The 13281-nt window shown below is 67.0% G+C and overlaps 2 protein-coding genes across 2 annotated transcripts; both read right to left on the reverse strand.

Annotated features, from left to right (window-relative positions):
* Positions 1 to 296: 296 nt before the first annotated feature.
* Positions 297 to 4517, reverse strand: LOC130153309 (interleukin-12 subunit beta-like). Its single transcript, XM_056347918.1, has 7 exons — positions 3030 to 4517; positions 2620 to 2689; positions 2001 to 2222; positions 1606 to 1723; positions 1346 to 1527; positions 1075 to 1223; positions 297 to 633 (listed from the first exon to the last, which is right to left on the reverse strand). The coding sequence occupies exons 1-7, from the start codon at positions 3153 to 3155 to the stop codon at positions 472 to 474; spliced, it is 1029 nt and encodes a 342-aa protein (XP_056203893.1). The 5' UTR covers positions 3156 to 4517; the 3' UTR covers positions 297 to 471.
* Positions 4518 to 4730: 213 nt separating this feature from the next.
* On the reverse strand, positions 4731 to 12088 carry DQX1 (DEAQ-box RNA dependent ATPase 1). Its single transcript, XM_056345890.1, has 11 exons — positions 11309 to 12088; positions 8812 to 9005; positions 8148 to 8523; positions 7664 to 7903; positions 7278 to 7377; positions 6947 to 7105; positions 6530 to 6721; positions 6280 to 6405; positions 5761 to 5951; positions 5486 to 5676; positions 4731 to 5328 (listed from the first exon to the last, which is right to left on the reverse strand). The coding sequence occupies exons 1-11, from the start codon at positions 11591 to 11593 to the stop codon at positions 5148 to 5150; spliced, it is 2235 nt and encodes a 744-aa protein (XP_056201865.1). The 5' UTR covers positions 11594 to 12088; the 3' UTR covers positions 4731 to 5147.
* Between the last annotated feature and the right edge of the window lie 1193 nt (positions 12089 to 13281).

A 13281-nucleotide genomic window follows, 5' to 3' on the forward strand; every position in this document is an offset into this window, starting at 1 on the left:
AGCATGTGTACACGTGTGTGTTACACGGCTGTTTTTAGCCGTGTGTAAGGTCTCCATGGGCTGAGCCCAGCATCAGTGGGGAGTGGGGGCCTCTCAGGGAGCTGTGTAGGGGGGGAGCTTGCACAAGCCTGTGTCCCCACTGTGGGGCAGGGACCAGTCTGGGCTCCTTAAGCAGAAGGACAGGGCAGGCAGGAGCCCTGCCTGCAGTGTGCCCAGCTGGAACCCACAGAAGCTGGGGGACCAGTACCCCCAACCCCACACAAAGACTAACCAAGGTTTGTTGTAGTAAAGCCAAGCCCAGCTCTTTAACAGAGGTAAAAAGCCTCTTCCAGCTGTACAAGAGAATGGGAAGGTTGGTGTTGGATGCCAATGGCTGCCAAACTGGTGGGGTGCCCTGCAGCCCTGGGTGTCCCTGTGCACACAGAGGTGCAGCAGGGCAGGGGATGGGTGCAAGGGTGTCCATGTGTGGGATCAATGTGCTTGGAGCTGGCACTGCTGAGCTCCATCGATGTCCTGCCAGGGGCTCCAGGGGCTCCAGGCGTGGCTGGCATAGGGGTCCTGGCAACTGATGCGCACCCGCCGTGTGCACACCTGCAGCCATGTCTCCTCCGCATCCTCCACATCCTTGTCAACCTGCAAAGCAGGGCAGGCTGTGGCATCAGGGGGTACACCCTGGCGCCAGGGCCAAGGGCAGCCAGCACGGATGCCACAGGGGGTGAGGCTGTGGGGAAGGGCAGGACAGGGCAGGAGCAGGGCTCAGCACTGGGAGTCAGGGTGGGGGACACTGGAACCTCCCCAACCTGGGCAGTGCTGCTGCCTTGCTTGGCAGTGCGGCAGGAGCGGGGAGCAGAGGTGAGAGCCAGGAGTGATGATTCACCACCCCAAGGAGAGAAGCAGCATAGTGGGGATGGGGGCATTGCTGAACCCCCGGTAAGTCTCTGTTCCCAGTGGCACCTCTGGGCAGGGGAAGAGCCCAGGCTGGGGCTGGGGCTGGAGCAGGGTGGGTGCCAGGCAGGGTGAGGATGTTGGGTGGCACATGCAGGGGCCATCTGGGCATGGGCATCCCACAGTTACCTGGGTGCCATTGGGGAGCTCGTACTGCAGCCGGTAGAACAGGGTGAAGTAGGATTTGGGGAGCAGCCAGGAGGCCGGGGGGGCCCAGGCCAGGTGGAGCTGCTCCCCCTGTCGCTGCACAGTCAGCTTCTGCGGTGGGTCGGGCCGCACTGTGGGAAGAGCAGGGCTCAGCATGGGCAGCACTGCCCAGCCCTGGGGCTGAGCCCTCCCACAGAGACCCCAGCGCCCCGAGGACACCCCTTGGACCCTGCTGCTCTGGGTCTGAGCTCACCGATGTCACGGATGAAGAAGTGGATGGAGAAGTTGAGGTAGGAAGTGTCTGAGAGCCCCTCCAGCTGCAGCTGCAGCGGATGCAGCTCCTCACCAAAGGGGCAGAAGGACGGATCCACAAAGCTGGCGCTGAACTGGCCATGGTGGCCGGTAGCTGGCACCCATTCCCCCAAGGAGCCATCACTGTGGGGGGAGGCAGGTGTGAGGGCTGGGCAGCCATGGGGCTGGGACCGGATTGGGGGGGGTTCCTGGGGCACCCACCTGCGTGTGAGGCGGGCGTGGAAGACAGCGGAGTGGGGGCCGGTCCAGGAGCAGCGGAAGGAGCCATGGTAGGACTCAGCCTGGCAGGAGACATTAATCCCCTCCTTGCCTGGCAGGGCTGAGGGGTGATGATGTCTCAGGGGCTGCACGGGGCTGGGCACGGTGCCCCTTCCCCATACGGCACAAGGGAGGCTGTGCTCCCCCTGGCCCCACAGAGCCCTGCCTGGTGCATCCCCACAGCCCCATGGGCTAGGCACAAAGGTCTGTGGATACACGAGCACCTCCTGGTCCCCAGCCTGCCCCCAACTCCCTGCATACCCTCTGCCACCCCATGTTCCCCCACTCCCTCAGCCCTGCCTGGCCGTGCCAGACCCCTTGTGCCTGGCCCCACATACGGGTGCTGCTGACCACCACGTAGGTGGAGTCCAGCAGGATGGTCTTGGCCCAGCAGCTGTAGTTGCCTGTGGCTGGCAGGTCCAAGCCGATGATGGTGAGATTCTGTCCCTCTGTCACCAGCTCGACCATGGGATCTGGCTCCCCGTTCTGCGTCCAGGTCACTTGCTGCACCGATGTGTTGCATCTCACCACCACATCCCCATTCAGTTCCCCTACCTGAACTGGAGATAAGAGGCAGAGACTGGGGTCAGGGATGAGCTATGGGTGTGGGTAGCCCATCCCCCACACCGTGATGGGCTAGGTACCCCCTCCTCCTGACACACCACATCCATCCTTTCCCACCCTGCACCCACACCCCACATCCATTCCCCCTCTACACCTGCACCCCACATCCATCCCCACCTGCATCCACCTCCCATCACTCTTGTGCCCATCCTCTAGTCCCACCACCCCCCTCCCCTCCCTCCCCAAGGAGCATCCCTGCCCCAGGCTCACATTGCCCCATATCAGAGGAATGCAGGATGTGGGTGCTCTCTGCTCCCCCAAGCTGCTGTGTGGGCCCCATGCCCCCCGCCCCCCCGGGGTGTCACTTCTGTGCCCAGGCAGGGCAGGACTCACACTTTGGGGGGAAGGCAGTCAGGGCATCCGCCGGAGCAAGGTACAGCATCAGCCCCACCAGCACCAGCATCTGGGAGGGGAAGGGCAGTGGAAGGGGAAGGGTAGCCTCATGCTGGGGAGTACCAGCTGTACCCCAGGAGAAGGCAGCCGGCTGAGCTGGGATGCAGCCAGCAAGGCCAGTAAGGACAGAGCCCTTGGTGGTGGGAAGGCAGTACGGTCAGGCAGGAGCAGGGAGTGGTGCAGCATGGGGGAGCCCCACACAGGGCTGGCACCCAATGCAACCCCCCAACCCTTCCCACCACAGCCCTGCCAGCTGCCCCCCGGGCAGGTGGCTACAGCGCCCACCCAAAGCAGCACCCTTCTGGGGATGCAGTGCAAGCACCCCACGGCAGCCCCTGTGTTGTGCCTACCTTGCTGCTGTGGTCTGTGCTGCTCCAGTGGGCTTGGCATGGGCTGGGTGCCGGTGGGTGGCTGGGTATATACTGAGCTGGGACCCCACGGGACTGTCCCAAGGTGAAGCCAAACCACAGAAGCATCACAGTTCTCAGAAGCGGAGAAAGCTGCGCTGGGTGGAGCTGCAAGCCGGGACCTGTGCTCAGCCCCCAGCCCACCCAGCCTTGCTGGGACTCACCACGGGTACTTCCCAGGCCAGGGGGCACTGGGAACCTGCTGCCCTGCCCTGATGGTGGGCATTGCCGGGGCAGTGAGGACGGGTCCCTTCCCAGGAGCCGCTGGGTGAACGGGCATGTGGGACAGTGCTGGAGCCTGGGGTGCTCCCAGCTCCTGCAGAGCGGTCCTGAGCCCCAGGACTGGTTGACGGTTTGCACATCACCACGTGCCGCACAAAGCTGAGTGGGGAAGGGACCACTGAGGCCCAGCAGCACCTGTCCCGGGGGTCCAGAGAGGGGCAGGCACAGCGCTTGGCCGTGGCTGGTTGGGCTGTTGCAGGTGCCTGGGGAGAGGAGCGGGTCCCTGCAGGTGCTCGGGGTGCAGCACCCACCCAGGCATGGGCTGTCTCACCCCTTCCCGGGCCATGCAGCTGCCCTGGCCACTTGTCCCTTGGCATGCTGTGCTGGGACATGGACACAGAGACAGAGGCAGCCACAGCCACCATCCCTGTGAGCACCAGGACTGCTCAGCTGGGCAGGGCACAGCCCCTGCACCCACGCTGGGCACCCGCCCTGGGGGAGGGGAGGGAGCAGCCCCCCCACCCCATAGGCAGGCCAGGGAGGCTCGGGCTGCACCCTGCTGCTGCCGCTCACGTACTTCCTGAGGTTCCTAGAAAGCGAAGGGGAAGTTCGGGCTCCACAGAGGCTGCGGGGAGGCCCAGCCCTCACCTTTCTGCCTGACTTTCGAGGTGCTGCGGCAGGGATGGGGTGGCGCAGCCACCGGGCCCATTGCTGGGAATAGCAAAGCCCCCGTGCGTGGGTGGGCTGCGGGTAGGGACGAGGGGGGAAAGGGGGCGGGGGGCAGCTGATGAGATGGAGCAGCCCAGTGCCCCTGCCAAGGGGTCCATCCTGGGGCAGGGGCTGCAACACCAGCGCTAGGACCCCTGGCCCCCCAAGCAGAAGCTCAGCTCTTGGCCGTGGTGCCACAAGAGAAGTGAAACTTGCTGGAAAGCCGGAGGGGACCCCAAAGCAGGAACGGGGGACCCCGGGAATGCGGAAGGAGGGAGGCACCTACGCCCTGTCCCATCCTGGGGGAGCAGGAGCTGGCTGCACATCCAGGCTGCTGCTGCCCCCCCGGTGGCCACAGCTTCCCCTCTGCTTCTGCAGAAGAGCGCGCGACCACGGAGGGGAAGACCCAGTGCAAAGGCCAGGGCTGTCCCTCGGTGTGTCAGCATGGCTGGGGGCAGTGTGCGCTACCCAGAACTGGAGGCTGAGATGAGCAAGACCAGGGATGCCTCATGTTCAGAACCTCCCCGCGCCCCGCCCCCCCCCCCCCCCCCCCGAGGCTCGGCTCAGGGTGGGCACAGAGCTGTGATGCAGCAGGGTGCAGGGCCCCCCCCCACTGCAGGCAGGACCCCGTGGTAGGACAGAGCCCAGCCTTGCCGGACCCCTCCGCGGCGCGAGCACTCCTTGGCTGCAATCATGGAGGCAGGGGCTAGGAGCAAAGGTCACAAAACTTTATACAGGAGAGACCGGCAAGCGGCCCCTCAGCCCCTGCTCCCCTGGGTGCAGGGGGAGCAGGGCAGGCAGGGCCAGGGGCCCCAGCCCTGTGGTGGCACCCTTCCCCCCCAGGAAACACGGGATGCAGGAGCCCATTTGGGGAGGGCCTGGTGGGCATGACTCCCCAGGCCCGGAGCTAGTGGTCCCCCGAGCCAGGCTCTGTCCCCAGGGGAAATGCCGGGGCCCATGGCTGCTGGCACCACGACCATGGTGCAGACCCGTGGTAGCGGCAGGCTGTGCCTGCGCCTCCCTGGAGATGGGGTCGGCACCCACAGCAGCATGGCCTCCCTGGGGGTCCCCCATCCCCGGCACTCAGCCAAGCCCAGGCAGCCCCAAAACGGGGGCTCCAGTGGCTGCAGCTCATTGCAGGACACACACTTCCCTCTCCTCATCCTCCCCGCCGGCTGCCTCTCCCAGTGGCTCCGGCACTGCTGGCACATCCTCTGCAGCCACCACCTTCTCCCGCAGCTCCATCAGCAGATCGCGGCTCTCGCTGGGTGGCAGGTTGCTCAGGTAGTACTGGGGTGCCAGCTCCACCAGCCTGTGGGGAACAGGGGTGTCAAAGGCGGGGGGGCCTCCCTGGAGCAGCCTCCTCGCTCCCTAGCACAGGGCTCTGCTGCGCTCCCGGGCCAGAGCTGGAGCCACACACAGACACAGCCTGGGGACACCCCATTCCTCCCCATCCCTGAGGTCCTCACATTTGGGGCTGGATCTCCGAGACCACACGGAGACAGTTGTCCTGCGAGATGGTGAACTCGTGGTAGAGGACCCAGGGTGGCAGGCGCTGGGGGGGCTGCCGCAGCAGGTAGCAGCAGGCGGGGGGCAGGTGGGCCACGTGCTTGTGTGTCAGCATCACGTAGTTGCCAGAGCCATCGATGTCCCGGGCCACCTGGAGAGAGGAGCAGCAGGGGAGCGGGGCTGGCTGTCACGACCCCTGCCTTGCAGCTCAGCCCCTTGCATCCCCCTGGCGCACCTTGAGGAAGTAGCCAGAGATGAGCGCTCTCTGGATGTTGAGCGTGTTGGTGTCGGTGCCGAAGGCGGGGGGCGAGACAGGCAGCTCAATGCGCTGCATCACCTCCAGCAGCTCTGCCCGCACGATGCCTGCTAGCCGCAGAACCTCCCCACTCACTGCGTGCTTGCGGCACCAGCCCTCATCCGCATTGTCTGCAGGGAGAGCAGGGTCAGCACCACAGGGATGAGAAAAGACCCCCCCTGGACGGCCCGGCTGGGCTAGGGGCTCATGAGCCACGAAACCAAGCACCGTGGCTCCCACAGGCTGCGTCCCCTCAACACAGTGGGGACAGGGACAGTGCAGAGCACAGCCCCCAGGCTGGGGCTGGGACCCCCCAGCAGCCAGGCTGGGCACCCGGATGGGGTCACGAACGCGGCTGCAGTGCTTGCTCCCAAAAGGGGCAGGGGACACGTGAGGGAGCTGTGGGACACCCGCGGGGCGTGCAGCCCACCGGCAGTTGAGCCCTGGCCCAGCACTCACGCTGCTGGAACGCGTTGAAGATGTTGATGAGGGTGAAGTGATCTCCCTTCGGGTGGAGCAGGGCCCGCCGGCGCATGGTCACGGCCTCCTCCAGGTGCGTGGAAGGGGGCACAAAACAGGGGGAAACTGGGGATGGTGCAGAGAGAAGGTCACCATGTGTCCCCCAGCACCACCCCTGCCAGTGCTGGCTCCCTGGGGGCTGTGCTGTGCCCTGCGCCACCAGTGGGCTCCCAGCCCCTCGGCATGGTACCTGAGAGCATGGCAGCCAGGCTGACCATCTCCTCCACACAGTCGAACTCGCAGGAGGCAATGAGTGCCTTGGACAGTTGCGGGTCCAGGGGGAACTCTGACATGATGATCCCCACCTCTGACAGGTTCCCATCATCATCCAGGGCAGCCAGGTAGTCCAGGTCCTCCAGTGCTTGCATCAGTGACTCAGGGGCTGTGGGGCAGGACATCAGCCGGCTGCCCGGACCAGGCAGCCCTGCCCATCCTCCTCCTGCACCTGCGGGACCCTCCAGCCCCTCTCCAGAGACAACCAGGGCTACAGCGATGGCCACTGCTGTGGCACAGCCTCCAGCTCCTCCTGCACGGCCGCCCCTATCGCACCCTCCTGCCCCAGCCCCACCATGCCGTGCCCAGCCCCTCCGCACCCTGTGGGCACTACCTGGCCGGTCGAGGAAGTCACATTGGCCCATGTCGGCGATGTCCAGGCGCTTCAGCAGCAGCACGAGGCGGCTGAGGCTGGTCTCACTGACGTGGGGTGCGGGGCTGGGGGGCAGGCGCTGCTCGTAGAAGGCCTCTGAGTAGAGGCGCAGGCAGGTGCCTATGGGAAAGGGGCTGTGAGCCAGATGGTGGGATGGAGGGAGCCCAGGGACAGGGCAGTGAGCACAGGCGGGGGGGGGGAAGTGTGGGCTGCCTGGGGCCCCAGCGGAGTGGGATGACAGCCCTCTCCTGCCGGAGGCACATTTGGGGGATGCCCAGGCAGGGGGTCTCACCTGGGGGGCTGCCAGCAGCTCGCTGCATACGTGACTCTGCCTGGCTCTTGCTGATGGGCCGCAGCACCTGGGACTCTGCCCGTATGCGGGGGTTGTAGACCTGCGGGTGAGGCCATGAGAAGGGACTCCCCCAGATGAGCCCCAACCCTCTCCGTGCCACCACTGCCGCCTCCCTGGGGCAAGACCCCATGCCTTGCACAGCATCCCCCCGCCGGGGGCATCACGGCAGGGTCTGGGCCGAGCAGGGGACGTGGGTGGGGATGCAGGTGGCTGCTGCTCCCTTCCCAGGCTGGCTTCAGCCCCTGCCGCTGGCTGTGTACCAGGGCAGAGCCAGGCTCTCCACTCGCCACTGCTCAGCTCTGTCCCAGCACCGCCGGCACACTCACGTTGCGCAGCTCCAGCCCTGAGTCGATGACAAAGCGCACGGTCCCCAGAGAGAAGGAAGAGTCTGCGAGCCAGTGGGTGACAATCACCCGCCTCTCTCGGCCGCTCTCCTCCAGTGCCTCGTACACCTTCTGTGCCGCGCGGCCCACGCCGGGGTGCAGGGGCAGGACCAGCAGTGGGCCCAGCCCCGGGTTCAGTGCCACGGCCTCGGTCTGGATGGCTGTGCAGCAGTCTGTGATCTCCTGTGCAGGACAAGGGGACGTGAGTGACGCCTACTGATGCCCGCAGCGGCCCCGTGTCCCTGGGACTGTGCCGTACCCTGCAGCTGCTGCCCTGGGGGGAAAGACCCTAGGCCCTGCACAGTGCCCACAGCCCCTCCACAGAGAAGCCCCAGTCCCCGCCACAGCTGAGAGGGATCCTCCAAACCTTCAGCCCACCCCGCGGTGAACCCCCCAGGAGCCAAGCCGTGGGGCGCTCGCAGCCCACCTGCTCACTGGCCAGGAAGAGCAGGATGTGGCCAGGCTCCTGCCGCCGGTGGATGTCCAGCACGGCCTGGCAGGCAGCCGTGACGCGACCGCGGGCCGGTGGGTCCCTGTAGAGCAGCTGGGGAGGGGGCTCAGGCCCTGGCACCCGCACCACTGGGGGGTCCCCGCAGAAGGCGCGGAGCCGCTCCTCCATGGCCGGTGAGGTCACCACCACCACCTTCAGTGCAGGGCGCTGGCGTAGCACGTCCTTCAGCAGCCCCAGCAGCACGTCGGTGGGCACTGTCCGCTCCTGTGCCTCGTCCAGCACCACCACCCCGTACTGCCGCAGCAGTGGGTCCGACGTCATCTCCCGCAGCAGCATCTCATCTGAGCAGTACCTGCCGCAACCCAGCCCCGTCAGAGTGGGGTGGCCACGGGGACCCCCGGCAGTGCAGGCACCCCCCCCCCCCCCCAGCTCTGGGGGAGCACACCCATCCCCAATGGTGGGAGACCCCACTGCAGCCCTGGGAGGGCCCAGGCAGCCATCAGCCCACTTTGTCGCTCCCCCAACAAGGCCAGGCTGGATTAAGAGATTAAGCTGCAGCTGGGGAGCTCAGCAGGATTAAAGTGTGGTGCAACTGGTGCTCCCAGCACAGGCAGCCTGCAGGGCCCCCCCGGCCCCATACCTGAGGATGGTCTCTGTGGTGCAGCAGTCCTCATGGGGGACGCAGTAGCCAACCTCATGGCCCAGGTTCAGATCCATCTCATCCGCCACGCGCAGGGAGAGGCTGAGGGCAGCCAGGCTGTGGGGCTGGGTGCAGGCCACCAGGCCATGGGCAAACTGCAGGGACAGGGCGTACTCCGCGCACCACTGCGGGATCTGCAGGGCCAGGACGCTGGTCAGGGCCTGGGGACAGTGTGGCCCTGCCCAGGAGCACCGTGACATTCCCCTCCCCATCACAGAGCAGTCCCTCGAGAAAGGCAAAGGGACCCACCCCACAGCAGCACCCAGAGGTCCGGTTATAGGCCATACAGATGCACTTGACAGCCCAGGCAGGACCTTTCCTCCCTGTTACTGTCACATCTGAGCCCCAGCAACCTGTGATAGGAACCCCACAGCCTCACCACCCCGTGTTGGCAGCTTTCTACCTCATTACAGGACACCACTGTCCTGGCTCTTGCATAAGGACACAGGACAATAGCCCTCTCTGCTTCCACCTCCCCAGGAAAAACAGGGCTGGGGGGTGGCCAATAAGTGCTGCGCCGACCTGCCAGCTCAGACAGAGCACTGCCACCAGGTCATGCTTGCCAGGGCTTAAGAGGCATTTGGACAATATCATTAACAATATGTTTTAACTTTTGGTCAGCCCTGGAGTGGTGAGGCAGTTGGACTAGGTGATGGCTGCAGCCCTTCCGACCGGAGCCATCCTGCTCTATCCTAACTGGCCCCTAGCTCTTCTCCAGGGAAGGCTGGGCAGGTCCCTGGTCAGGTTCAGCACAGAGCAGTGGTCACTGGCTAGGCCCACGAGACCCAGACCTCACAGCAGCTGCAAGTCTGGGGAAGGGGCTTGAGCGTCTTTGCATGGGGCCAGAGGGATCACACGCTACCCCAGGAAACCCCACGGTGAGAGGTGGGGAAGGAAGTGTCAGGGAGCACCCACTGCTCAAACACCCAGCCAGGCGGTGTGGGACAGTCCTGGTGCTGTGCAGATGTCCCTTGGGCACTGGGGACCAGAAATCTGCTCCCAACACACCGCACGCACCTCCTCCCATGCCACATGCCCCCCACGAGTGGGTGCCTGCGCCCCTCTGTCTCCCCAGCATCTGGGGTCACAGATGGGCACAGTCTTGCCCAGGGGCTGCCCCCAGAGAGCCCAGCTCACAGTCGGGTGGGCGCACAGCCTGCTCTATTCCTCTACCTGGCCCCACAGCTGCCCCACAGACTGGCCGTGCTCAGCCCTGTCCCCGTGCATGGCTCTGCACCTCCCTTCTGCCACCTTGCTGTCTGCAAAGACCGGACAGGGCGTCAGCACAGGGCGCAGACAGCCCTTGGCTGTTTCAACGGCAAAGGGACCTGGCTTGGGCGTCAGCTCTTCACACTTTGGGTGGCAACAACAGAGTGACAGCACCCAAAACCAGCCTAGCCCTGAGGCCAAACCAGGCCAGGGCCTGCACAGGGGCTTTCTTCCCCAAATCTGGCACCCTAGGGGTCAACAGCTGCTGTGTGGTGACCCAGCCTGAGTCTGGCCCCACGGAGGCCGTGGCTGCCCCCACAGCTTCCAGGTGATCCCTCCCAGGTCAAAGTCTGCCTGACATGTCTCCAGGTGCTGTGCCAGGAGCTGTCAGATGAAGCCAGCTCGCTGGGGCGTGCAGGTGGGATCCTGACACCCTGGACCCGCCGCCATGCAGCCTGTCCACCCACACCCACTGCTGCCCCGTGTGCCCAGGCCTGGCTCCAGGGAGAGGCTGTTTCCCTGTCCCCATGCCTGCCCAACACCCTGTGCCACTGTGGCAGCTGCTCCTGGCTGGCAGTGGCAGCACTTGCCGGCTCACGCTGAGGCTTTGCCCGGGGCCCTGGTGCCTGCCCTGGCACATCCTGGCACACGACCGCCCAGCTCTGCAGTAGCCCTGCCTCATGTTGGGCTCACAGTGGTGGCATGCTCCCAGGCACCGTGGCGAAGCCAAAGCCCTTCAGGGCCTGTTGTCCCCTCCGTCCCCACCACAAGCTCGGACGTTGCTGTGGGGTCAGGGAGCTGCTGCCTGGCCACAGCCCTATCTCCATGCCTTCTGCCCACAGCCCCATGGCTTCCCCGGGGTCTCACCTCCCCGCAGGGCCTGCCAGCCCACAACGAATGCGTGGTAATGCCGTACAGGCATCCGGCAGGAGGGGAGTGTGCAGGGCCTGCCCGTACTGCTCTGGCATGGGTGAGGACCTGGCGGCTGCCGTGCCAGGGGGGCTGCGGCTTGCTCACACGGGAGTGGGATCCACACACAGGCCCAGCAGGGAAGGCAGTGGCCTCGGGGCAGGACCCAGCGCTACCGACAGCTCAGCTGGGAGTCCGGTGGGCACGGGAAGAGGCCGTTGGCAGAGCAGCCAGTACCACAGCCCTGTGCCGGGCTTCCACGCAGCGTCCCAGAAGGACCAGTCACTCCTGGCTGCCCTGATGCGCCCCCCCCACTCACCTGGGTGCTCTTGCCGGTGCCGGGGGGGCCGGACACCAGGATGATGCCGCTGTTGCCTTCCAGGTGCTCCATGAAGCTGTACTTGGTGGTCCAGACGGGCAGCTCCCGCCGCTGCCGCAGCAGCTCATAGTAGCGGGAGGAGAAGGGCAGCCCGTCGTACGGGTTCACCTCCAGGTCGCTGTCGCAGCCCAGGGCTGGGTCATCCTCACCCTCCTCCTCCTCCTCCAGCGCAGAGCCAGGGCCGCTCTGCCGGGGCAGGGAGCCAGGAGCCCCGCAGCCGGCCATGGCGGGGGTGCTGGTTCTGCAGGGGCAGGCAGGAGGTGGAGCGGGACCCAGGGAGCCCCGCACCCACCCACCCACAACAGCGTGCCTGGAGCGGGCCTGGGGCAGCCCACCGCCTCGTCCTGCTGGGGCAGGGGCCCTGAGGGGCGCAGAGGACGGGGACAGGCAGGAGCGTGCAGGCAGAGAGGGGCAGGGGACGGGACTGGGGTGTGGGGCACCCGGGGACACGGGCAGGGGGATCAGCCCAGGCCACGGGGGACCAGACTGGGCTGTGCGCGGGGGACCGGGCCGGGGCGCAGGACAGACACCTTGGGGGCGGGCGGGCAGCCCAGGGCCGGTCCCAGCAGACGGACGGGCCACACCGGGCCGGGGGGGCACCGGTACAGGGTGAACCGGGCACTTAAGCGCCGAGATCAGACTAGACCCCACCGGACCGTGCTCCCCCCTGACTCAGCCCCCCAAGCCGCGGCTCCGGCTCCGGTTCCGGTTCCGGTTCCGTTCCAGCCCGGCCCGGCCGCCGCTCACCTGCGCGCGCCGCCGCCCCTGGGCCCTGCCTCGGGACAGGTCAGGTGACCGCGGCGCCGTCACGTGGCCCCGCCCGCGGCCGCCAATCAGCGCTGAGGGGCGTTCCCCGCCCCCGCCCCGCGGCAGGCCGTACGCGTTTCCCTGCCAGCGCGGCCATCGCAGCGGCCGCCGGGGTTCGCGGCGCTTGGGGCTGCCGGGCCTCCTGTCCGCCTGATCCCGGGGCTCCGGCCTACCGCGTCCGCCTAGAGCAGCTGCCCGGACCCCGGGTCCTGGCCTCGGTAAAGCGGGGTCCGCCCCGGCAGCGCTCCCGGCTCCGGCCGCGCTTCGTGTCCCGGGCGGGACCGTGCTCGGCAGCCCGGGCCTGGCCGCCTCCCAGCGGCGAACCCCGCGCTGCCCAGCCCGCCGGCCCGCTCCTCAGCCGCGGCCCGGTGCCCTTGCCAAGGATCCCGGCTGCGGAGCCCCACGTGGAGCGCGGCTGCAGCCCCAGCCCGCCGGCATCCCGTGCCGGTGCCGGGCATGACGAGGCCGGGGCCCTACTCCCGAAGTGGGCGCCTGTTGCCCGCGGCGGGTCCCGGCGTGTGGCCGGTGGGGACCGGCAGGTGGAGCTGCCAGACCGGCAGACGGGCCCGGTCTAGCTGGCGCATCCCCCGCGGCACGGAGTTGCCGGGGCCGCGGGACCGGGCCGCGGGGCAGAGCCGGGCAGGGGCCGTGTGCTCCCGGCCCACCCCGGGATTTCGGCGTCGGAGAGCGCCCGCGCAAGCGGGTGCAGGACCCCCAGCTGCCGGCGGAAGGCGAAGCTCCGGGAGAGACCTGCCATCCCGGGACCCTGCTGTGCCGAGGCAGCTCTTCGACCCGGCCCCATCCGCCCTGAGGTGCTCGGCTGGTATTGCCACTCCAGCCAGGGTCCCGGCTGTGCCGCTGCCCGGGGCAGACCCCCAGGCAGAGGGGAGGATGCTGCATTGTCCCCTGCACCTCCCTGTGCTTAGGGCCCCTTAAACCCCCTTGGCCACCTTCTTCCTCCTGGGTTCCCCTGCACACCCAATTCCAGCAGCTCACCTAAACCTGTCTGTGCTCCCTTTTCTCTGGGGCTCCCCGTCCCCTTCATCATCCCTTCCTCAGGCTGAAGGGTCCATGAGGGCTGCCTGGAGTGGGCTTTGGGCCAGGGG

This window comes from Falco biarmicus, chromosome 1 (genome assembly GCF_023638135.1).
Source record: "Falco biarmicus isolate bFalBia1 chromosome 1, bFalBia1.pri, whole genome shotgun sequence".
Taxonomy (NCBI): domain Eukaryota; kingdom Metazoa; phylum Chordata; class Aves; order Falconiformes; family Falconidae; genus Falco; species Falco biarmicus.

Excerpts from the sequence above, each read along its gene's own strand:
- LOC130153309 (XM_056347918.1), bottom strand. The coding sequence starts at position 3,155 with ATGCTTCTGTGGTTTGGCTTCACCTTGGGACAGTCCCGTGGGGTCCCA. Across the intron at positions 2,223-2,619 it reads GACTGCCTTCCCCCCAAAGT|TTCAGGTAGGGGAACTGAAT; the intron begins GTGAGTCCTGCC and ends TCTTATCTCCAG. Across the intron at positions 1,724-2,000 it reads CGTGGTGGTCAGCAGCACCC|CCCTGCCAGGCAAGGAGGGG; the intron begins GTATGTGGGGCC and ends ATCACCCCTCAG.
- DQX1 (XM_056345890.1), bottom strand. The coding sequence starts at position 11,593 with ATGGCCGGCTGCGGGGCTCCTGGCTCCCTGCCCCGGCAGAGCGGCCCT. Across the intron at positions 8,524-8,811 it reads ACCACAGAGACCATCCTCAG|GTACTGCTCAGATGAGATGC; the intron begins GTATGGGGCCGG and ends GGGTTGCGGCAG. Across the intron at positions 5,952-6,279 it reads CTTCAACGCGTTCCAGCAGC|ACAATGCGGATGAGGGCTGG; the intron begins GTGAGTGCTGGG and ends CTCTCCCTGCAG.